We start from the raw sequence: 23,219 nt of genomic DNA, 5'->3' as shown, positions 1-23,219 counted from the left end.
TGTCAGTCCCAGGACAGCACCTCCAGCCTCCCCATCCACAGTATCACCCACGCGGAGGCCGTCAAAGGGAGACGGCGCCTTCCTCGGCAGACACCCTGGCTTCCAGCCCAGCCCTGCCACTGGCTCTCTGTGTGGCCTTGAGCAAATTCCGGTTCCCTTCTGGCCATCAGTCTCTGAATCTGTACAATGGGCCCAAGGATACCTCTCCCCTGGAAAAGGAACTGTGTGCCCACGGGGTCCCAGTCCAAGGAGCCAAGATATAAAAAGGTACAACTTCCCCAACACGTAAAGAATTATTCACCCGGATTTGTCACACCCTGGCTTGGTGCTGGGAATAGCAAGATGATTAAGGCCTGGGCTTTGCTTTCAAGGAGCTGTTAGGTTCCCTGCTGCATTGTTCATCCGCTTCGAGCCCCGCTCAGGTGTCACTTCCAGAAAACCACGCCATCCCCATCGCCAGGGCCCTCCTTGGAAATGCCGGGGCACTGGCTGTTGCCTTCCTGGCCTCCTGGCGTGGAGGGTCTGTGTTTGCTCTGCCTCTGTCTAACGCACCGCTCTAACCTGCCCACCCCAGCGCCTGCGCCCCGCTAGGTACGCCTGCCTGGAATTGTGAAGCTGTGCAAGTTACATAAACCGAGCTCACACCGGCTTAACCAAGCCGAAAAGGAGAGGTATTGATTCGTGACACACGTGTTCCCGAGGCTCTCGGCCTTCCAGGCAGGCCTGGGCCTGGGGCTCAGACGTCATCAGATGTCGCCCCCTTTCCACTCACCTCCTGGGTGCTTGGTCCTTGGGAAGTTGTCCCCCCGACGGTGGGAGGGGGAGGGCCCGCCCCCAGCGGCTGCACGCTGCGTCCTCCGGCCTCCCGCTTGGCCGAAAGCTGCGGCAAACGTCCACGGGCACAGCCTCGGCAGTCGCCCTTGGTCACGGTGGCCTGGCTGATGGCGTGGATCCAGATAGAGACGACCCCACCAAGTGACAAGGGCAGAGCTGGGATGCCGTTATCCCCCGCCCAGGAAGGGACATAGAGGCTGAGCAGGAAAAAATAACGCATGCTCTTCCCAGAAACCACTGAAAATGAGCCAGGCAAGGATTGTGTCAAGTCTGGGCTAAGACCACTTATCTGACTGCATCTATAAGGAGGATCTGAGGGAGGGACCTGGATGTGGGGGAGGGGCGCTATGCAGGTGCGGAGAGCGGGCCTGTGACACAGGCCAGGGGAAGGCAGCCCCAGCCCCCTCACCCTCCAGAGAAGCAGCGCAAAGCCAGGGAGAGGTGAGAGTAGCCAGCTGTTTCCTCTGTGTCTGAAGTCCTGTCGCATCCCACAAGGACTTTTAAAAATGCGTTTGAGAGACCGATCTCCCATCCACTGGTTCATGCCCCGTGTGCCTGCAGCGGTCAGGGTGGAGGTCAAAGCCAGACGCTGCGGACTCAATCCCAGTCTCCCATGTGAGTGGTGGGACCCACACCGCTGCCTCCCAGGGGGCTGGGGTCAGGAGCCAGAGCCAGGTGCGAACCAGGTTCTCTGGTGATGGGACGCAGTAGGCTAAATGCCTGCCCGAGGTACAATGGCCAGAGGTGGGGGACCTGGGCACCGGGACAGAGAACTTTAGAATCCCAGAGTGAGGAGCTGGCATCACTTGGTCCAACCTCACCCCCCCACCCTCCTGAATCCCCAACAGATGGGTACCCAGCCTCTGCCTTTCCGCCTCCAGCGACAGGGAACGCGCTTCCTTCCTGCCGCATCTTATTGTGAGTTGGGTCTGCTTCCAGGAGTTTCACAGGACACAGAAGCTTCAGCCCGAGAGCTTGGGTTCAAATCCCAGCTCTGCTGATTGTTAGTCCTCGGGCAAGTGACAGCCCAGCTGTGTCAGGTCCTTTGCCAAGGAGCCCACTCGGCTATAGGCATCCGTCTATTAGTATTTGTCCATTCATTCTGGGGCCTGCTTACTATTCATCCATTCCTCATCAGGCAGCCTAATCAACTCTTAAAGGTCGCAGCTCTTAACAGGGTTACGAAGGCCACTGAGTCTCAGCGTGGCATCTGGAGGCGACACTGCCGCACAGCAGTCTCGCTGTAAGAGGCAGCCGGGTGACAGCACAGGGAAGTCATGAAGATTACAGGATGCAGCTCAGGGTGGTCAACGCGGCACCTGGCCCGTGAGAAGCGCTCAAGTGCTTCCACCATCACTCTCCTCCCACCAGACAAGCTGGTCCCTCCCCTGCTGTCGCTGGATTCTGGCCACTGGCTCTCCAGGGTTCGCGCTGCCCTGGTGAACTTCCTCTGGCCGTGTGCCAGGCAGTCGACACCCCGAGGTTCAAGTCCTTGCTCTTTGGCTTCCTTGCAACATAACCCACCCACCAGGGGCAGTGCGAGCTGCTGGGGCTCCGTATCCCAGCAGCGTGACACCTGCCAGCTCACAGAACAGCACGGAGGAGCTCATCCCCGTGTTTTAAGGTTTGGGGGCCCTCAGTGTCAGGCCGTGCACACAGGGTTAAGAGAACAGAGGAGCCTGTCCCAAATCTTCACAGCTACAGCCTGGCTGTGACGCATTGCACATCTGTTCATGTTCCAGTGGGGGGGGGGGGGTGAGCCACGTGGCCACGTTTCCTGCAAGGGAGGCGAGGATGCGTTTCCTGCCGGGCCACCACTCTGCATTGGAGAAGGGGAACCAGGGCATGGGTGGGATGCCTGCACAGCTGTGCCTATGCACCCAAGTCACATTTCAGTGAAGCTGTTTCTTAAAAATAGGGAGTACTTAGCCCCCTTAGAATTATCGGGAGGTCTCAGTGAGTGAAATTTTGCCAGGCCAGCAGTGCTGTGTGTGTGTGTGCACACATGTCTGTATGTGCACACGCGTGCACCTGTGTGGTGGGTTTGTAAGCAGGCTTGTGTTGGGCGCAGTCTCATCGGGGCAGCCCCCAGCTCAAGCCGCCCACCCACAGGAAGCAGTAGGCGGCCCGGTCCTGCTTCTTGCCCAGGAAACTCTCCCCCACCCCTCCCTGGCCCTCCTGGCAGGTGGCAGAGCTGTGACTGCTGCCATGGAGACCTGGGGGTCCCCACCCACACTCAGCAACACAGATGGGAGGTGGCGGGCCTCCCTTGGGGCCGGCAAGGACACACCCTTGAAGGGCAAGGGGGTCCTCCCTCCCCTGGGTGGAGAGCAGTCAGTCACATGTGGGTAGACATCTGCTCCTTCCAGTGGCGCAGCGGCGATGACGGCGATGATGATGAAATATTGGAGGATGGGGTTTGCACTGGCGCCGGACACCTGCCTCGTAACCCCTGCAGGTGGGTGTGTACCAATGCGAGCCCTGGGGATCAGGGAGACCCACACCAGCCTGATGGGTGCTGGGCACGCAAGAGGAGCAGAATGGAGAGGCTGTAGGTGTCCTGGGCTGAGACTGGGCCCTCTTCTGTGCCTCAGTTTCCCCATCTGGATACAGAGAGGTCTGGGTGAGAGATTTCCATCATTCTGGGGTGAGAAAAACAAAAACACAGTGGTTGGAAGTAACTTTGGAGGCAATCCCAGCACTAGCTGTGTGATCTCCGGCAAGTGTCTTAGTCTCTCTGGGCCTTATTCCCAGCCCCTTTCTCAGAGGTAATGCTAAGACCGTGCCCTTAGAGTCAGGGAACTCAGAGGCATCTGTCCTTGGTGTGCATTGGCAGGAAACCAGAGTCAGGATCCAGAGCCTGGACTTGAACCCAGGATGTGAGATGGAGGTACCTTGACCGCTAGGCATGCAGGAAGCAGTAAGGACCAGTGCTGTGATTACTACGGTTATTCTTCCTTGTGTAGATGAAGGCGCTGGAGCTCAGAGACACGGTGCAACTTACTCAAGGTCACCGCACCAAAAAGTGGCACACGCCGGGATCAAGGCCAGCCCGGCTAAGCCTCAAGGCCCGTGCTGTTTCCGTCGCTCCCGCTGTGCCGCTTAAGTCACGTGCATCGAAATTGGGTCAGAGGCAGGGTGTACCTGGGGATGGGCGTGTGTATTAGTTCCTCATCAGCTGCTGTCGCTTCGTGGTGAACAGGCCCAAAGGGAGAGGGAACAGGGAGGAGGAACTCCCTCCCCCAGAACCAGACTCTGCATATCAGGGAAAGGATGGGTTCTGACCCCGCCCCTGCACCTGGGGATCCCTGGGACTGTGGATGGGAGACACAGCTGAGACCATCCTCTGGTCTTGAACAGGGGCCCTGAGGGACAGACAGATCTGTCTCAACTCTGATGCTCAGCAGAGGTAGGAACCAGCACCCTCCAGGGAATCACGGAGGGCTTCCTGGAGGATCTGGCCCTGAAGGTTTGGAGATGCAGGGAGAGGTTAGAGGGGACTGGACAGAAGGTGCTAGGACTGCAGGGAGGCAGTGCAACGAAGTGGTCAATGCATGGGCTGGCCTGAGGTGAGGGGGCACTTGGGGCTCATGCCCAGATGATTGCAGGAGCAGCTGGGAGTGCCCCAAAACAGGAGGCTTGAATGCGTGTGTGCACACACAGGCCTGCCTGGCTCAGCAGCCCAGCCTCTCCCTGGCCGGCAAGTGGGGAAAGAGTTCAAGGCCAAGAGGGCTATGGACTGGTCAGAACCCGCAGACACCCGCATGCCCCCCAGGAAAGACCGAAGGACCAAGGACACACTGGCCTGAGCATGCCAGTCCAGAGCCAGCTTTCCCGCGCCTTCCTGCCGGCACCGAAGCAAACTGTTTTCCAAGTCAGGATCCCTGTCACTTAGAAAATGCGTGGGCATTTGCTGAGGGTTAGAAGAGATGACCCCTAAAAGCCCTGAGGCCAGGAAGAAGCTGTCACCCTGGTTCAGCCCAGCAGGTGGCTACGGCCAAGAGGGACCCCAGTGGTGCCCAGCCCAATGCTGGGACTGCGTAGAGACCTGGTGGCAGGTGCTGTGTCAGGGTTGTCTTTATCTTATTTGAGAGGCAGAGAGCTCCCAGCTGCTGGTTCACTCCCCAAGTAGCCACAGCTGGAACTCCATCCAGGTCTCACACATGGGTGACAGGGACCCAAGTGCCATTGCCACTGCCTCCCAATATGTGCATTGGCAGGAAGCCGGAGTCGGGATCCAGAGCCAGGATATGAGATGCAGGTACCTTGACCGCTAGGCCAAGCACCTGCCCTTGCCCCATGTCAGGGTTTGGGGGTAGAAAGGGGAGGAAGCAGGGCCGGGCTCCCGGAGGCCTGGCACCATCCCTCCCGCTCAGGGCCCTCTGAGGACAACCACGTGGCGTTTCACACAGTCCCTGGCACGCCTTCTGATGAGAGCCGACCAGAAAAGAAACGGCGATAGCTCCAAGTGGAAGGTTCTGCTGGGCCCAGGCTCGTGACCAGAGCTGGCTCATGAATGGAGGGGAGAGGGGCCGAGCAGGCAGTGAATGAGGAAGCAGACGGTGGGGGGCAGGCGAGGGAGGGAGGGAGGAGGGCTCCCCGCGCCCCAGGCAGCTGAGACAAGGTGCAGATGGAGCTCTGCTCTGTGCAGGGCTGGGTGGGAGGCCAGGAAGTTCCCTTGGTGGGAAGTGGGAGGCTGGGTCGTGCTGGGAGCGAAGGGGAGGGCAGAGCAGAAGACGCTTGGGGGCCTGGGAGGAGCCGCCTGGCCAGTGGGAGGAGCCAGGCCCCTGAGCAGCTCACCCTCTCCCCACCCCCAGCACTATGCAACAGCCCCTGCTCAGCAAGAGAGAAGGCAGCTGGTGGTTGCGGCTCACAGAGCACTGGCTGTGCACCAGGCAGAGAGACCTGCCGTCCGTGGGTTCACTCCTCAAATGCCCACAGAGAGCTAGGGCTAGGCCCGGACCCCTGCTGAGAGCAGGAGCCAGGGACCCAGTCAAGGGAGCTGTCGCCGCTGTCCCCCAGGGTGCACATGAGCCGGAAGCTGCAGTCAGGAGCCAGATCCGGGACTCGCCCCGGTGCAGTGTGATGTGGGACACGGCGTCTTTGCTGGGCCAAACAGCCACTCCTGTAGAACTCGTGGGATGAAGGCACTGTTTCCCCACCCTTTGCACACAGGCATTGCCCAAGCGAGGGTCGGGGTTCGAGGCCAGGCTGTCAGGCCTTCTCTCAGATGTGAGGGGTGGGGGTGCCAGGGTGACACACCTGGGACCAGCGGAAGTAGGGAGTAAGAGGAGGGCAGGGGGCGGGGCACACCAGGAGGCAGCTCCCAGGGCACAAGGCACCTGCACCGCTGCTCCTGGGAAAGGCTTGGCTCCCCAGGGCCACCCCTCCCCCCGCTGTACGGTGGAGAAAGGAAGGCCTGGGAGTGGTTGCCTAGAAACAGGGGTGATGAGGGACGGGCCTTCCACAAGGGCCAAAGGAACGGGGGAGTGATGGTGCCTGGGTGGTCTCCACAGTGACAGCTCCCTGAATGCAGGCACAGGGCAGCTCATCCCAGCGGCCGGGCATGGGTGCTGTTCCCCATCAGCGCAAGTACACCTCCACACGACGGGAAATGAAGTGGAACCCAAGTAAAACACGGGGGAGATGAGAGAAGGGGAGGGGGCTGGTGCTGTGATGCAAGCCCCAGCCTGCAGCGCTGGTCCTATGTGGGCGCCGGTTTGTTCCACTTCCGATCCAGCTCTCTGCTATGGCCTGGGAAAGTACTAGAAGATGGCCCAAGTCCTTGGGCTCCTGCCACCCATTGGGAGACCCAGAACAAGCTCCTGGCTCCTGGCTTCAGATCAGCTCAGCTCTGGCTGTTGTGGTCATCTGGGGAGTGAACCAGCCGATGGAAGACCTCTCAGGCTCTAGCTCTCTCTGTTAACTCTGTCTTTCAAATAAATACAATAAATCTTTAATAAAAGAGAGAAGGGAAGGCCTTGGGTGGGACAGTAGTCCCTTGCCTCCACTTGGAGCCTTCGAGAGGTGCGTCTTGACCCCCAGCCCTGGACTCCGCCCTCTGGGGTGCTTTGTTCTTCCCACCTCACAGGTGCAGTTGGAGACCATCAGCAGCTATGAGGGCCCTGTCCAGGAACACCATCCAGCTGTGTGCACACTGATTTTATTTAACAGGCAGTGGGATACTCTCCAAATGACTGAACTGCCAGGACGAGGTGAGGCTTGTGGGACTCCATCCAGGCCTCCCACGTGGGTGCAGGGGCCCAAGCAGTTGGGCTTTTCCCAGGCCTTTACCAGGGAGCTGGATTGGAGGCAGAACAGCTTGGACTGGAACTGGAAACTAGCACCCATATGGGATGCCGGCACCACAGGACACAGCCTAACCCACTGCACCCCAGCTGGGCTGTTATGGGACAGGTGCACCAGGGGCTGGGTGGGGCCCTGGGCTCACAGCTGTGTTGTGTGTGCGAAAGTGGGGTTGTGTTGTCCCCTTGGCCGTATGTGGCAGTGTTAGCGGTGACCACGTCTGTCTCAGACCTGCCCTTCGACAGTAACACACGTGTGGGATCACAGGGTTGGCCCATCTCCCCAGCGGGTTGGGGGGATGTGAGCCCCCTGAGAGCAGGCTCCTTTGTCCCCATCTCCCTAGGGTTTTGTAGAGCGCTTGGCAACAGCAGGGACTTCCTTAGAACCTGTGTATGGAAGCACTCAGTGTGTGTGCCCCCATCTGTGTGTGACACAAACACGCGTGCCTCTTCTGACACTGTGGACAGCGCGAGGGGTGGGTCTGGGACTGGCCCCCATTGCTTCCTAGAGGCCGATGTGACAAAGATGCTTGTCGCCCCCTGCTGGCCATCCTGGGTCTAGCATCTGGGCCCAGCCTCAGAGTTCCTGAGTGCTGGGAAGGCAGGAGGGAGCCCCTGGCCTGATGTCCTGGTCACGCCGTGTCTTCCACAACAGGGAGAAGATGAGCGTGGGCTGCCCAGAGCCCGAGCCACCCCGCTCCATGCCCTGCTGTGGGCCGGGGGCCGCCCCGGGGCCAGGGGCCGGGGTGCCCCTCCTCACGGAAGACATGCAGGCGCTGACGCTCCGCACGCTGGCCGCCAGCGACGTCACCAAGCACTACGAACTCGTGCGGGAGCTGGGCAAAGGCACCTACGGCAAGGTTGACCTGGTGGCCTACAAGGGCACAGGTGAGTGTCTGGGGACCCCTTGTCTGGGGCAGTCTGGTGCTCTGTGTGGGACAGGAGGTGAGGGAGGAGTCTAGGGGGAGGGTGCCAGACTGGGGCTGGCTGCTCTGGGGCCATCTGGGGTGACTTTGAACCTGGAGCGAGGGGCTGGCAGTTGGGTTTGGGGAAGCAGAATGGCCATTGTCTCCGTGATGGCTGACCCTGGGGAGAGGGACAAGGGGCTGAGGGCGGGTCCTCAGGCACCAGGCACCATGCTGCAAAGTAGGGGGTGCAGGAGCTGACCCTGGGAATTCAGCATCTCCAGGGCTCAGATGGGGACACAGACCCAGAAGCTTGAGTCACTTGGCCAAGATCCTGCAGCCACTGAGGCTGTGAACTCAGATGACCCCAGCCAGCCCCAGAGCCTTACCCTTACCTCTGAGCTGGTCCCTCTCCTCCCCCGACCCACCCGCCAAAACTGTGGACTCACAGCAGTGCCCACTCAGCCAAGCAGGGCCAGGGGCCATGTGAGCTGCACACATCTGGGGCTGGAGTTCTGTGCCAGCCGAGGGCAGCAGGGCGAGCCCGACATCTGGTCACCTGAGCTTCGCCACCTGCTTGCTGTGTGACCTGGGGCCAGTGACTAAACCCCCTCTGTGTGTGCCTCAGTTTCCTCTACATGAGTGCCCACTTCACGGGGTCCTGAAGTGTGAGTTGTGCGTGTGTGAGGTGCCCAAGGCAGTGCCTGGGGTCTGCGTAGGGGCTATATGGACGCACCCAGGGGGGTGTCCAGGCTCAGCTGGGGACCTGTGCCTTGCACTGTCGCAGTCTTTCTCATGCGCCCCTTGCTGAGGACTTGGGAGATGCACTCCAGCTTCAGGAGACCAGGAGACACAGAGGTTCAAGCTCCCTTGTCAGCCACAGGGGACTGGGTTCAGGACCCCCAGCAGTTACCAAGACCTGCAGATAGCATAGCATTTGCACACAACCTATATGGATCCTGCTGTATACTTCCCATCATCTCTAGGTTATTTGTACTGCCTGATACAATCACAATGCTATGCAGGTTGTTGCTATTCTGCATTGTTTAGGGAATAATGATGAAAAACAAGTCTGCGCATGCTCAGTATAGACCCCCCCCCCCCAAACATTTCCTACCCGCGGTTGGTTGAATCCCTGAGCCTGGAGCCAGAGCACACAGAGGGCCGGCTGCTCGAGGAGACTTCAAAAAGTTCACGAAAATGCAACAAAAAAATTGACATTGGTGCAAAAAAAATGTTTGCAGTCCATGCATCCTGTTTTCAAAATGCGCATTCTCCAGGAGTTTCTTGAGACCGAGGGTCTGGTTGGCAGAAAGCCTGGGAGTCGTGGAAGCCACAGGCCCTCAGGGTGGGGTGGGGGAGCTGCAGGTGGCAGGGAAGACCCATGGTGGTCCTGTGGCCTCAGGCCCCGCCCCGCGCCTCCTTGCTGGGGGGGGGGGGGGTCAGGTGCAGGAGGGAGAGGGGCGGGCTTCCCCACTGGCTGTCTTCCCCTTCCCCATCCACTCCCACCCCCACCCCCAGGCACGAAAATGGCCCTGAAGTTTGTGAACAAGAGCAAGACGAAGCTGAAGAACTTCCTGCGGGAGGTGAGCGTCACCAACAGCCTGTCGGCCAGCCCTTTTATCATCAAGGTCTTCGACGTGGTTTTTGAGACGGAGGACTGCTACGTGTTCGCTCAGGAGTACGCGCCCGCTGGGGACCTGTTTGACATCATCCCTCCCCAGGTACCTGGGTTGGTGGCTCGGGGAGGGGAGATGGCCCTCAAGCCCCCAGAAAGGGGAGGGAGGGACGGATCACTTCCGGGTGCACCTGCTGGTGTACCTTAGGTCAGTGTCCAGGGGGCGGGGATGCGGTGAAGGGACTACACAGTCTCTCTGTGTCCTGGGTTTTGCCCGAGATGGAGGTTCCAGGTCCCCTTGGCACAGGGCCCTGTCGGGTCGGACATGGCCCTGGAGCCCGGAGAGTGGGGAAGGGTCACAGGCAAGTGCCCTACCCCGTGGGTCTCCCGCAGCTTCCACGCCCCTGTTCGGGAAGGGGCGCACGGCGGCTGCCACCTATTAGGGGAGTGATGAGACCTGGCTGTCGCCGTGCTGTGGCCGCGGTTCCTGGGCAATGGGTGCGGCGCGGAACCCCTACCTCCTCCCCTCCCCTGGCCTCTTCCCCCCAGCTCCGAGAGGGAGCTGGGCGGGCGCTGGGTTGGGTGGGCGGACGGGTAGTGCGCGGCGGCCTCTGAGCGCGCCTCTCCCCGCCGCCAGGTGGGGCTGCCCGAGGACACAGTGAAACGCTGCGTGCAGCAGCTCGGTCTGGCGCTGGACTTCATGCACGGGCGGCAGCTGGTGCACCGCGACATCAAGCCCGAGAACGTGCTGCTGTTCGACCGCGAGTGTCGCCGCGTGAAGCTGGCCGACTTTGGCATGACGCGCCGCGTGGGCTGCCGCGTGAAACGCGTGAGCGGCACCATCCCCTACACGGCGCCCGAGGTGTGCCAGGCCGGCCGCGCCGACGGCTTCGCCGTGGACACGGGTGTGGACGTGTGGGCCTTCGGCGTGCTCATCTTCTGTGTGCTCACAGGCAACTTCCCGTGGGAGGCGGCGTCGGGCGCCGATGCCTTCTTCGAGGAGTTCGTGCGCTGGCAGCGCGGCCGCCTGCCCGGGCTCCCGTCGCAGTGGCGCCGGTTCACCGAGCCCGCGCTGCGCATGTTCCAGCGCCTGCTGGCCCTGGAGCCGGAGCGCCGCGGCCCGGCCAAGGAGGTCTTCCGCTTCCTCAAGCACGAGCTCACGTCGGAGCTGCGGCGCCGGCCCTCGCACCGCGCGCGCAAGCCGCCCGGGGACCGCCTGCCGGCCGGGCCGCTGCGCCTCGAAGCGCCCGGGCCGCTCAAGCGGACGGTGCTGACCGAGAGCGGCAGCGGCTCGCGGTCCGCACCCCCCGCCGCTGCCCCTGCCGCTGCCGCCGCCGCCGCCGGGCCGGCGCCCGTGCCCGTGCCTGAGGCCGGCCTGGCGCCCCCCGGGCCCCCCGGCAGGACCGACGGCCGCCCGGACAAGAGCAGAGGGCAGGTGGTGCTGGCCACGGCCATCGAGATCTGCGTCTGAGCCGCCCCCGCCGCCCGCGGGCCAGGCGGGGGTTTCGGGAGCCGCCCCAGGCGCGCCCCGAGCCGGTGCGGGCAGCGGCGGGAGACGGAGTAGCCGGCGGGAGTAGCGGTAGCAAGGGCGGGATGGCCGCCGACAGACCTCCCGCGCCTCGTGGGGTGGGGGCTGGGCCCGGGGAGCCGAGCCCCCTCACACACGCACTCACACACACACGCACAACACATGCACACCGGGGAACGACGGAGCTTGCGGGCCGGACACCCCCAGCCCCGGAGCTGCCCCTGCCCCTTGGTGCCCCCTGGCGGATCGTCCCGCAATCCCACCCTCACCCAACCCCCCGCTTCCCAACGAACCCCGACCCGGGCCCTGGACAAAGAGAGGGACTGAACGTGGGCGGAGAAGGAGCTTCCGGGCCTTGGACACTGGCTGGAACGAGGACATGGAGCTGAGGGCTGCTGGGACCTGTCCCTTTCTTGGGAGGCTGCAGGTAGAGGCCCAGCCCTGGAAAATGTAGCAGATGTCTGCGTGCGTGTGCGTGTGCGTTTGTGTCTGTGTGTGTTGGGCACAGGCCCTAGGACACCTCGGCGCCCCTCTTCCTCGGATGAGGACCCTAGCCCCGCAGAGAGGGGCCCTGCCCTGGGCCACTGACTGGCAAAGCCCCTTAAGCCCTCCCCCTTCCACCCCTGCCGCAGGCCATGGCCGGCCCCGCAGTCCTGACAACTCCAGGGCGGGACCCAGCCCTCCTGCCTCCGCCGGCTGCAAGGTAACCTGCACCAGGATTTTCTGCTGGGTTTTTATTGAGTCGCCCTTGCCGTGTGCCTGCAGGTTGCTGGAGGGGGCCAGGAGCTGCGGCTGTGTGGGAGAACGGGTCGTGGAAGCACGAGGGGTGTGTGTGCACACAGGTGTGTGTGTAGCCTCAACGTTCCAACGACCACACATCCTGACGCCTCAGAAGGCCCCGCCCACCCCCATCAGAGGGTGCCCAGGCCTGGTTTCACCACACCCCTCAGGGAGGCACCTGCTGGTTGGTTCAGGCCCCTGGGCAGCAAAACAGACTAGAGGAACCCAGCTTTGCCCAGCGCCCCCTGGTGGTCACCCCCGGCCCTCTATGGAGGCCTGGGACCCCCGCAATAACCTCAACAGGGACCCGGCTGCCCCTCAGCCCGGCAGTGCCCTGTCCACCATACCGGGCCGCCCCTACCGGGGTCTCTTCTGGGTTCCGGGGCATTGATGGGCCAGGCTGGCTGTGAGGAGCTCCCAGGCACCCCCCTGGCCTGGAGCCCCCACCTCTCCGCTCACTCCTCATCTCCACCGTGCAAAGGGCTATGGGTCCCCCCGCCCTGCCTGGGTCCCGTTTACAAACTGCGCGGCTGCCCCAGGACTGGCCCTGCCCCCCACCGTGTGCCCGCTCCTCCCCATGGGCATGGGGCCCTCCACATGCCAGGTAAGTAGCAAACCCCTTTTCCTGCCAAGAGCCAGGTCTCAGAGAAGGCCCCTCCCCCATCACTGCCCCCTCCCCAGCTGGAGCCCATGGGGTCCACTTCTCCCAGCCGCGACTTCTTCTGCCTTAGGCCTCTCTCCACGTCTGGTGTCTCCTGCAATAACAAGGAAGCGAGATTCCGCAGTCCTCGTCTCTCTCTCTCTCTCCTCTCTCTCTCTCTCTGTTAAGATCCTGTGAGGGAGTCCTCTCCCGTGTCGTAGTATCTAGGGTGTTAGCGTGGGGAAGCGACTGTAGTGACGGAGCCCCGTCCCCCTCGGTTTGGGTGCCACCAGTCTGGCCCCAAGGCGGGACCGGCCCCAGGTCAGGGCACCCTGGCCACTGCCGCCGCCGCCGCTGTCTCTTGGTCAGATCAGGACCCTCTGCCCCTTTAGCAGACCTGTTGGTCACAGATGTTTACCTCAGTTTATGTCACTGTCGAAGAAACACAAAATAATAGCAAAAAATTAATGCCACCGTAGACATGAAGACTTACAAGACAAAAAAAAAAAAGACAAAAAAAATTTCCCCCTTGCAATTCTGTGAAGGTACTGTGTGCGTGCGTGTGTGTGTGTGTACACGTGTGTGTGTGTCTCTGTCCCACCCCAGGCAGGCTGGGGCCTCTGTCCCAGCCCCTGTGTCGCCATACTGCCCCCCCCCTTGGTGCTTCCAGAGACCCCTCTGAGCTGGCCTGTGGGGCGTGGGGAGCCCCCAGGGCGGGGGGCAGGGCCGCAGGTCAGCTGGAGGGTCTCCCATCGGGCCCACAGAGCAGAGCCCCCAGGGCTGCCTGAGGCACCCTGAGCCCATGCTGTGGCCGGTGGGACAGTCCCATTGGCTGGCAGCAGCGTCCGAGCCTGGCTCAGGGCCTGGGGCGGGGGGCCTGGGTGGAATTCCAGGCCTGGAGCCCCAGACTCATGTCTCGTACCCTGCCCCTGCCCCACGTATTTGTAAATATTCTTTGGCCCCAAAAAGCTTTTTAAATGTGTTATTTACTTCTCTAATCATGACACTTGCTATAAAATAAACAAAAGTTTAGAAAAACGACCACGGGGTGGCTGTGCTGTTAAAGATGGGAAGGGGTACACGGGGCCACTCAAACTTGACCTTGGGGGCCAGTGCTGTGGCATAGTGGGTTAGCCCTCTGCCTATGGCACCAGCATCCCACGTGAGTGTGGGTTCATGTCCTGGCTGCTCCTCTTCTGATCCAGCTCTCTGCTGTGGCCTGGGAAAGCAGTAGAAGATGGCCCAAGTCCTTGGGTCCCTGCACCCACGTGGGAGACCTGGAAGAAGCTCCTGGCTCCTGGCTTCATATCGGCACAGCTCCAGCCATTGCGGCTAATTGGGGGAGTGAACCAGTGGATGGAAGACCTCTCTCTCCCTCCCTCTCTCTCTCTCTCTCTCTCTCTCCCTCCCTTTCAAATAAATAAATCTTTAAAAAGAAAGATCCTCCAATAGATCCCAATTGCACCCAGAATCAAAGCTGAATTCCAGAGGTGGCCTCCAAGGTCGCACATGGCTTGACTCTATGTCCCTCCAGCACCATGGAGAGCTCTCCCCCCTCCAGGCCACCAGCCAACACCACAGCCCCTGCTTGTCCAAGGTCACCAAGCACGTGCTCACCTCAGGACCCTTGGACTGTCCCAGATCTGCCCCAGGGAGAGATCTCCCTGCTGTCCCTCAGGCCCCTGCTCTGACTTCAGAGGTTCCCAGGAGATTTCCCGAGTGACAGCTATGTGGAGCAGAAGCCCCTCGCCATGCCTCATTACACACGTGAGTAGCCGTCATCACCTGCAATGTGTGTGTGTGTGTGTGCACATGCGCCCTCTTCCCCACTGGAACACAGTTCCTGTCAGTGACCACGTCTGGCAAAGGTGCCCGCCCTCCCCAGCCCCTAAGGCCAAGTTCAAGGTCTAACAAGTGGTGGACGCGCCCTGACAATTTGTCAATGAACAGATGAGTGCTGGGGACTATACTGGGGACAAGGACACAGCAATCAACAAGACAGGCCGGCGCCGCGGCTCACTAGGCTAATCCTCTGCCTTGTGGCGCCGGCACACTGGGTTCTAGTCCCGGTTGCCCCTCTTCCAGGCCAGCTCTCTGCTGTGGCCTGGGAAGGCAGTGGAGGATGGCCCAAGTGCTTGGGCCCTGCACCCCATGGGAGACCAGGAGAAGCACCTGGCTCCTGCCTTCGCATCAGTGTGGTGCGCCGGCTGCAGCGCGCCGGCCGTGGCGGCCATTGGAGGGTGAACCAAAGGCAAAGGAAGACCTTTCTCTCTCTCTCTCTCTCACTGTCCACTCTGCCTGTAAAAAAAAAAAAAAAAAAAAAAAAAAAAAAAAAAAAAAAATCAACAAGACAATCTGCACTCAGTCTCCTGACACTTAAAGAGGCAACACAAACCTTAGATAGGTTCCATAATTGCTTATGAATATTTGGGGGGGGGGTGAAAAGGAAGAGGAAAAAAAAACCCACCCTAAGCAGATCAGAAGAAGAATGCCCAAGAATTTGATGGAGCATACGTTCAAGAAAATCTGTCATTTCAAGACACCTGCCACTCTCTGCTAGTGCCAACAGGGGCTACCCAAGGACAGCAGGCCCCCTGCTCTGACTGTTTGGGGTGGGGGGCTGGCCTGGTGGTGCACTGAGCTAAGCAGGCACCTGCAACACCCGCTTCCCATACTGGAGCATGGGTTTGAGTACCCAGTGCTCTGCTTCCAATCCAGCTGCCTGCCGATGCACCTGGCAAAGCTGCAGATAACAGACCAAGTACCTGGGCCTCTGCTACCTGGGTGCAGTTCCTGGCCCCTGGCTTTAGTTGGCCCAGCCCTGGCTGTTGCAGCCCTTTGGGAAAGGAATCAGCAGATGGAAGACTGTCTCTCCCTCTCCCTCTTCCTCTCCCTCTCCCTCTTCCTCTCCCCTCCCCACTCCTCATTCTCCCCCACCCTCCTCTCCCCCCAACCCCTCTCTTCTCCTTCTCCCCCCACATCCCCCTCTCTCTGCCTTTCAAATAAATAGATCTTTGTAAAAACAGCAGACTGTTAGCAAACACATACGTGGACAGTGGGGCAGGATCCCCAGTTGGTGAATTCTCCATGTCTGAATGCCAGGACTCACCACCAGGGGGCCTCAGCCTTCCACCACCGTGGCTTCTGTCTGCCACAGCTCTGTGTGACCACAGGGGCAGCCCCGTTTGTCGTTTGTCCTCTGGCCACACAGCCCTTGCCCTAGCCACCCCAGTCTCCTAACCAGAAAGGACTCCAGCCTCACCACACACTGCCCTGGAACCTACCTACCCACCCTTTGTAACCCCTAGGGTCCTTTAGCCTGTGTCGCCTCTTTTTGTTCATGGCAAACTCCTTGATGGCACTTAATTTCCTGCCCAGAGTCTTCAGGCTGGACTGAATCACCCATCACAAAGGTTCCAGGAACACTGAACTTCAGAAGGAGCTGGCTGTGGTCTGGATTGCCTCCATAAGCAAATTTTCCCAACTCCTCACCAATGACAGGCATGGTGTCCCAAGGCCAGGAGCTACCGCCAAGGTCCCATTATATCCTCACCCAGCGCAGTCTCTGCCTACTCAGCTTGCATTACTTCTCAGAGGGAGAGCTCTCAAACATTCTCTCTCTCTCTCTCTCTCTCTCTCTCTCTCTCTCTCAACAACGTCAAGCCCTCTGCAGCCACCCAGTGCCTGGTCTGGGATGGAAATGTGGGTGTAGGACAAGTGCCTTGGAGGTAGATACGGTCAGCTTTGGCAGGTGGAACTTTGGGCCAGGGGAGGAACTCGGGAGCTTCTGTCCTGAGCGAGCCAAGTGGAGAGAGAGGACAGTGGCTCCTCAGGTGGGGAGCACACAGCTTCAGCCAGGAGGCAGACCTCGGAGAGATCCCGGAGGGGGCTGGACGTTCCCTCTGGGGTGGTGGTGGTGAGGGGGCTCCAGTCACTAGATTTCAATGCTAAAGGCCGGCGAGGAGTGGCCGCGGAGGGTGGAGGGGAGGACCGCAGGTGCTGTGACACAGGGGGTAGCAGACGGCTGCCGTTCTGCGCCTGGTTAGCACCCACCCCCCTCGGCAGGGGGACAGCGCCCAAGTTTCCTTTGGGGTGCTGTGGACCTGTGTGGTTGAAGCGACGCTTACTGCACCACGTGACCATGGGGTGACCTCGTGACGTGGTGTGGCCAAAAAGCACGTCCCATCCCCTGACCCCACTGCCGTGGGAGAAAGGGCTCCTTTTTTGCTTTTCTTTTTACTAGAGTTGCTAAGCATTGCGGGATATAAGCCTGGGGCAATGTGGCGCGATTCTGGCCAAGCACGAAACCTACAAAGCGGATGAAGCAGGAGCAAGTGAGGAGGCGAGATGACATCTGATGACGTCACTGGAGTGGGATGATGTCCGCGGAGCACAAGGATGCATGCATGAAATCAAAGCTAAGCGGCTTTTTTTTTTTTTTTTTTTTTTGACAGGCAGAGTGGACAGTGAAGAGAGAAAGGTCTTCCTTTGCCGTTGGTTCACCCTCCAATGGCCGCCATGGCTGGCGCACTGCAGCCGGCGCACCGCGCTGATCCGAAGGCAGGAACCAGGTGCTTCTCCTGGTCTCCCATGGGGTGCAGGGCCCTAGCATTTGGGCCATCCTCCACTGCCTTCCCGGGCCACAGCAGAGAGCTGGCCTGGAAGAGGGGCAACCGGGACAGAATTTGGCGCCCCGACCAGGACTAGAACCCGGTGTGCCAGCGCCGCTAGGTGGAGGATTAGCCTGTTGAGCCGCGGCGCCGGCCGCTAAGTGGCTTTTCAGTGGCGTGAACCAATATAGTCTCACACGGCCGTTGAGTTTCATGGCTGTTGCTTGCACAGAATGTTCTGGTGGGTACCCAAAGAGTCATCTGTGGGACTCCTGCGTCACCGGAATGGGTCACCCACTGACCTGTGACCTGGGGGACCCCTGAGTCACTGGAACAGCTCACACCTGAGTGCCAGGCGTGCCCTTGATCAGCATGGCTCAGCCTCGGCCATTGCAGCCACAGATGGAGGCTGTCTCTCCCCCTCTCTCTGTAACTCTTTCAAATAAATTAAATTTAAAAAACAACAAAAAACAGGGCCGGCGCGGTGGCGCAGTGGGTAAAGCCACCGCCTGCAGTGCCGACATCCCATATGGGCTCCAGTTCGAGTCCCAGCTGCTCCTCTTCCCATCCAGCTCTCTGCTAAGGCCTGGCAAAGCAGTAGAAGATGGCCCGAGTCTCCTGCACCCACGTGGGAGACCTGGAAGAAGCTCCTGGCTCTTGGCTTCGGATTGGCTCAGCTCCGGCCGTTGCGGCCATCTGGGGAGTGAACCAGCGGATGGAAGACCTCTCTCTCTCTCTCTCTCTCTCTCTGTAACTCTGACTTTCAAATAAATAAATAAATACATATTTAAAAATAACAACTTGCACAGCGGGACCGTTTATCCACTCTGCAGCCTCCCCGGACTCCTCCTCTCTTTCTGGGTAGGATGGCTGCCAGCGGCCTCAACTCACATCCTGCTGGGTCCTCCTGGAGCGGGAGTCAGTGCGTCCCCCTCCCATCCCTCCTCACCTACCTGGGGTTTGCAGTTTGTTAGTTGGTTCTGATTGGGTCCCGTATGTCTGGCTGATCCAATCACCGTGCCCTGGGTAATGGTGTGCTTTGATTGGCTGAGGCCTTGGTCTCCTGTCCCGCCCCTGAGCAGGAGCCCCGCCCAAAGCGGTTGACTGGCAGGCAGCGCTCTCCAGCGGGCCCGCGAGCAAGGGCTACCAGAAAGGTGTTATGGGGCACATCTCTGGCTGCAGCTCCACACCCTGGCCGGGACCCGCGCCTTTTGCCGGGTAACTTTGCAGTGCCCCTCACCCATTTTCTCGCCTCTGGAATTAAACATGTGACTTGCAGGGGCTGGCGCGGTGGTGCGGCGGGTTAAGCTACAACTTGGGATGCGCACATCCCGTGGAGGAGTCCCGGCTCTTGCTAATCCACACCCTGGGAGGCCACAGATGATGACGTGAGTCCTGTGGTGCCTGACACCCACGTGGAGACCTGGGTGAAGTTCCTGGCTCTTGGCTTTGGCCTCGCTGAGTTCTGGCTGCTGTGGGCACTTGGGGAATGAACCAGTAAATGGAAGACCTCTCTCTTTCTCTGTCTCTTTCTCTTTCGTATTTGTTTATTTGACAGATAGAGTTAGGCACAGAGAGAGAGACAGAGAGGAAGGTCTTCCTTCCGTTGGTTCACCCCCCAATGGCCGCTACGGCCAGAGCTGCACTGATCCTAAGCCAGGAGCCAGGGGCTTCCTCCTGGTCTCCCATGCGGGTACAGGGGCCCAAGCACTGGGCCATCCTCCACTGCCTTCCCCGGCCACAGCAGAGAGCTGGACTGGAAGAGGAGCAACCGAGACTAGAACCTGGTGCCCATATGGGATGCCAGCGCCACAGGCGGAGGATTAACCAAGTGAACCACGGCGCAGGCCCCTCAAATATATTTTAAAAACAAAAAACCACGTGACTGGAGCTCGTGTTGTGATGTAGTGGGTAAAGCCACTGCTTGTGACAGTGGCCTCCCATATGTGAGTGCCAGTTCGAGTCCCGGCTGCGCAACTTCCGACCCAGCTCCAGGCTAGTGCGCCTGGGAAGGCAGCTGAAGATGGCCCAAGAGCTTGGGCCCCTGGCACCTCTATAGAGACCTGGATGGAGGTCCTGGCTCCTTCTCTTTGGCCTGGCCCCACCCTGGCTGTTGGGGCCAAGGGCGGGGGCGGAACCAGCAAATGGAAGATCTCTCTTTGTCTCTCTCTGGTGCTCTGCCTTTCAAATAAATCTTAAAAAACAAAAAACAAAAAAATCCTGTGACTTGCAGATGTTATGTACCGGGGGGCTGGACATGAGACGTGTGTGCTGTATCTGCTGGCCTCTTACCGTCTGCCCTGCCAGGAAGCCATGCCCGTGCCAGTCTGCAGCTTGGCAGCAACTCAGAGCAGAGCTGGTCAGCCTTGTCCATCCTCGCTGGAGCGGTGAGAGCAGACCTGCCAGACGCCCTCCAGACACGGACCCGGCACGTGAACCTTGCCGTGCGCAGCAGAGTGACCTAACCTGCTCCCAGCCAACTCCAGATGGCTGAGATCGGCACCCTGGTCAGCACAGTCCTCTCTAGCTTTGACTTTCAAATAAATAAATAAATAAATACATCTTTTTAAAAAATATTGCTATCTTATCTTTTAGAACAGGTTTTCTTTTAATTAATTAATTAACTAACTAACTAACTAATTAATTTGAAAGGCAGGGAAAGAAGCAAACAACGAGGGAAAGCCATCCCCTGGTTCACTCCCCAGCGGTAGGAGCTGGGCCCAGATGAAGTCAGGACCCAGGAATTAAATCAGGGAGTCAGGAGACAGAGCCGGGTATTGAACCCAGGCCCTCCGATAGGGGATGCAGGCACCTTAACCACTAGGCTACCCACCCAGCCCTTCTTCTTTTTCTTTCTTTTATTTTTTCTAAAGATTGATTTATTTATTTGAAAGCCAGAGTTACACAGAGAGAGAAGGAGAGGCAGAGAGAGAGACAGAGAGAAAGAGAGAGGTCTTCCATCCACTGGTTCACTCCCCCAATTGGCTGCAATGGCTGGAGCTGCGCCGATCCAAAGCCAGGAGCCAGGAACTTCTTCCTTGTCTCCCATGCGGGTGCAGGGGCCCAGGCACTTGGGCCATCTTCCACTGCTTTCCCAGGCCATAGCAGAGAGCAGGATCAGAAGAGGAGCAGCCAGGACTCAAATTGACACCCCTATAGGATGCTGGCACTGCAGGCAGCGGCTTTACCCACTGTGCCACAGTGCCGCCCCCCCCCCCTTTTTTTAATCTGACATATCTGATAGTACCTCGGAGACACTGTTTTGGTTTTAAAGGAAATGGCTTTGTGATTTAGAATAATATTTGCTGTTAGGTTTTGGCAGAGATGGAGTGTCCTAGTGAAGCAGTTTTTATTCCCTTTTCTTAGTGTTTGTATTCTTGTCAAATGAGCTGTTGAGTTTCCCAAGTCAACATCAGCTGATAAGATCACCGTACTGGTCTCTTTCAGCGAGCGCTTACTTGATCACTCCCGAGATGAACTTGAGATTCGTTATTCCTCTGGCGTACAAATGTGTTAGGTTAGCAGTTTATTTAGAATGTGTGCCCTAAATCCTAGGGAGAGTGGGCTGTGATTTCCTCTTTATGGATTTTTTCCTTAAGATTTCTTAAGATTTTATGTATTTGAAAGGCAGAATGACAGAGAAAGAGATCTTGCATCCACTGGTTCACTCCCCAAGAGGCTGCCATGGCCAGGGCTGAGCCAGGCTGAAGCCAGGAGCTTCTTCCAGGTCTCCCACATGGATGCAGGCAGGGGCCCAAGGACTTGAGCCATCTTCTGCTGCTTTTCCCAAGGCATCTTAACAGGGAGCTGGGTTAGAAGTGGAGCAGCTGGGACTCGAACCAGCGCCCATAAGACATGCTGGCATTGCAGATGGCAGCTTTACCCACTATGCCACAACACCAGCCCCAATAGATACTTTAAAAAAAAGAAAGAAAGAAAAATCCCACCATATAGCATTAAAAAAAAATAGTGTTTAACCTAAAAGTAACTTAGGAAGGAAGGCACAAGGGCCACAGTCAGGTACCTTCGTGATGAACTCAGCCTCACTGGGGCTCAGCTCGGCTAAAAGCACCAGGAGAGTGGGAACCGCACCTCCCCCCACCACCGCACGGCCTTTTCTTAACAGCTGGTTTCGGCTGTCACCGCCTGCCCGCCCGGAGCTTGCAAGGAAGTGAGCCCCGCGGTGCAATTCACGGCGCTCTCTGCTCTCACCTCTCCCGTTTTCGTCTTTGTAGTAAAAACCTGCTGCTCGGTGGTGGTGGTGGTGGTGGAAGGTGGAAGGGCAGAGGAGGGTGTGCAGTCCCACGCTGTGCCTGGTGCACGGCCCTGGGTGACAGCCGCTGTTCTCCGCGGAGAACAGGTTTGTGAGGGGGAAACAGACCTGCAGACGCTCGCCCTGCTTCTAGCGGCGCCGCGGGGAGCCCATGCAGGTTTTCGAGGTTTGGAGATCTGATAGCACTCCAGGAAGGCCTTAGCCTCCGGAAATGGCTTTACCTGGGATGCAGGCACCGGACGGACCTGATGTTCTAGATGGGAAAAGTGAGGCACAGAGAGGGCCAGGTCTGTGCCCGGGATCCACACAGCTGCAATAGAACTGTTGAACCCAGGTCTTTCTGACTCCAGGGCTCCATGTCGCGGGGCGTCTTCTCTCCCCACCCTCGGAATCCGGGAGACGCCCATGCCCCGCCGGGACCCGCTGCACCGCCAGCTTCTGGGGTCCCCATACCTTCCACACCTGCCCCCGCATGAGTCACCCCCTCCCCGGGGTGTATTTTGGGTCCTGTCTTAGTCACTGCCTCCCCCGGGGATGGGGGCTGCTCCAAGAGCCCTTGGTCTTGATGAAGGCGTAGAGGCTCGGCTACCTCCGTCTCACAGATGAGGCCGCTGGGGCTCAGAGAGAGCAAGTGACTTGCCCAAGGTCACAGAGCCGGAAGAGGACCCTGACTCAGGCACTCTGAGCGCCAGCACCACACTGCCCCCTGGGTCTTGTCCTGTCCTCAGAACCCAGCCCAGAGTGCACTGCGCCCATCCTGGGAAAGCAGCAGGTGGCCCCTGGCCCTGCTCAACACAGGGAGCCCTGAGCCAGGCCCCGAACCAGTCCCCCCGCTACCTGCAGCTCCCCCACAGTGCCAGGCTGCTGTCTTCATAGGCAGCTGTCTCTGCACAGAACACCCACCCCCTTCTCTCCACTGGTCCAGTCCCTTTTGTGCAGCTCACGGGAAGTGTCACCTCCTCTGGGGAGCCCCCCAGCCCCAGGATGCACCCCCACAGAGCCTACACTTAGAGCCGCAGGGGCTCTCCCAAATTTGTTCACTCTTACCACAGGCCTCAGTTTACTCATCTGCACAATGGGGCCAACGACAGCTCAAGGCGGGGGGAGGGGGTAGTTTTGAAGATGAAGAGATAATCTGGGCCCAAGCATCGCATCCTGTATCTTTATTTGCCAAACCTGGCAACGCAGCTGTTGGGGCTGGATTTCTCAGTCAACACCCAAGCTAGCCAACTCCAGCTGACAGGGCCTGCCCCCTACCCTGCACATCTGGCTCCCTGCTGGGCAGGTAGGATGTTGGGGGGAAAAGGCTGCGGCTCACCAGGCACACCTGGGCATCCCCATGGCAACCGGGCCCTCCCTCACCCATGCTCAGGCTCGGGGAGGTGAGGGGAAGCTTCCTGAGTGTGTGACCTTGGGCAGGTGACAACCTCTTGGCTGTGCCCTTGTTGAACAGGTGGGGATAAGGAAAGGCCTGCCCACAGGGGCTGTTAGGAGTGGAAGCACTTGAGACAGCGCCGGCCCGCAGCCAAGGACTCCAGCGCCAGCAGCCCCTCTGTGTGGCAACCTTTGCCTCCACATCTGGGCAGCTCCCACCTCCTACCCCCGAGGACTCTGGGGTCTGGCTGACAGGTGCCTGCCTGCCCATGCCAGAGAGAGAGAGAGAGGGAGAGAAAGAGAGAGAGATTCCATCTGCTGGTTCACTTTCCAAATGCCCACAACAGCCAGG

The 23,219-nt window shown here is 59.4% G+C and overlaps 1 protein-coding gene across 3 annotated transcripts in view; it reads left to right on the top strand.

The window, feature by feature from the left end:
- SBK1 (SH3 domain binding kinase 1) overlaps positions 1 to 13,651 on the top strand; it is a 43,721-nt gene extending 30,070 nt beyond the window's left edge. For 2 of the 3 annotated variants that reach the window (XM_051847647.3, XM_070064907.2), the window contains exons 2-4: positions 7,795 to 8,027; positions 9,566 to 9,768; positions 10,300 to 13,651. In XM_051847647.3, coding sequence (XP_051703607.1) covers positions 7,802 to 8,027; positions 9,566 to 9,768; positions 10,300 to 11,133 — 1,263 coding nt within the window. In that variant the 5' untranslated portion in view covers positions 7,795 to 7,801 and the 3' untranslated portion in view covers positions 11,134 to 13,651. Of the gene's footprint in view, positions 1 to 6,925; positions 7,050 to 7,794; positions 8,028 to 9,565; positions 9,769 to 10,299 lie in introns of all 3 variants that reach the window. The other variant, XM_070064908.2, reaches the window with a different exon arrangement.
- Positions 13,652 to 23,219: the final 9,568 nt, after the last annotated feature.

Source organism: Oryctolagus cuniculus, chromosome 19 (genome assembly GCF_051225735.1).
Source record: "Oryctolagus cuniculus isolate XC-2025 breed Fujian yellow rabbit chromosome 19, ASM5122573v1, whole genome shotgun sequence".
NCBI classification, from domain to species: Eukaryota; Metazoa; Chordata; class Mammalia; order Lagomorpha; family Leporidae; genus Oryctolagus; species Oryctolagus cuniculus.
Note: the sequence above shows the minus strand (reverse complement) of the source record. Positions and strands in the feature narration are given on the sequence as shown.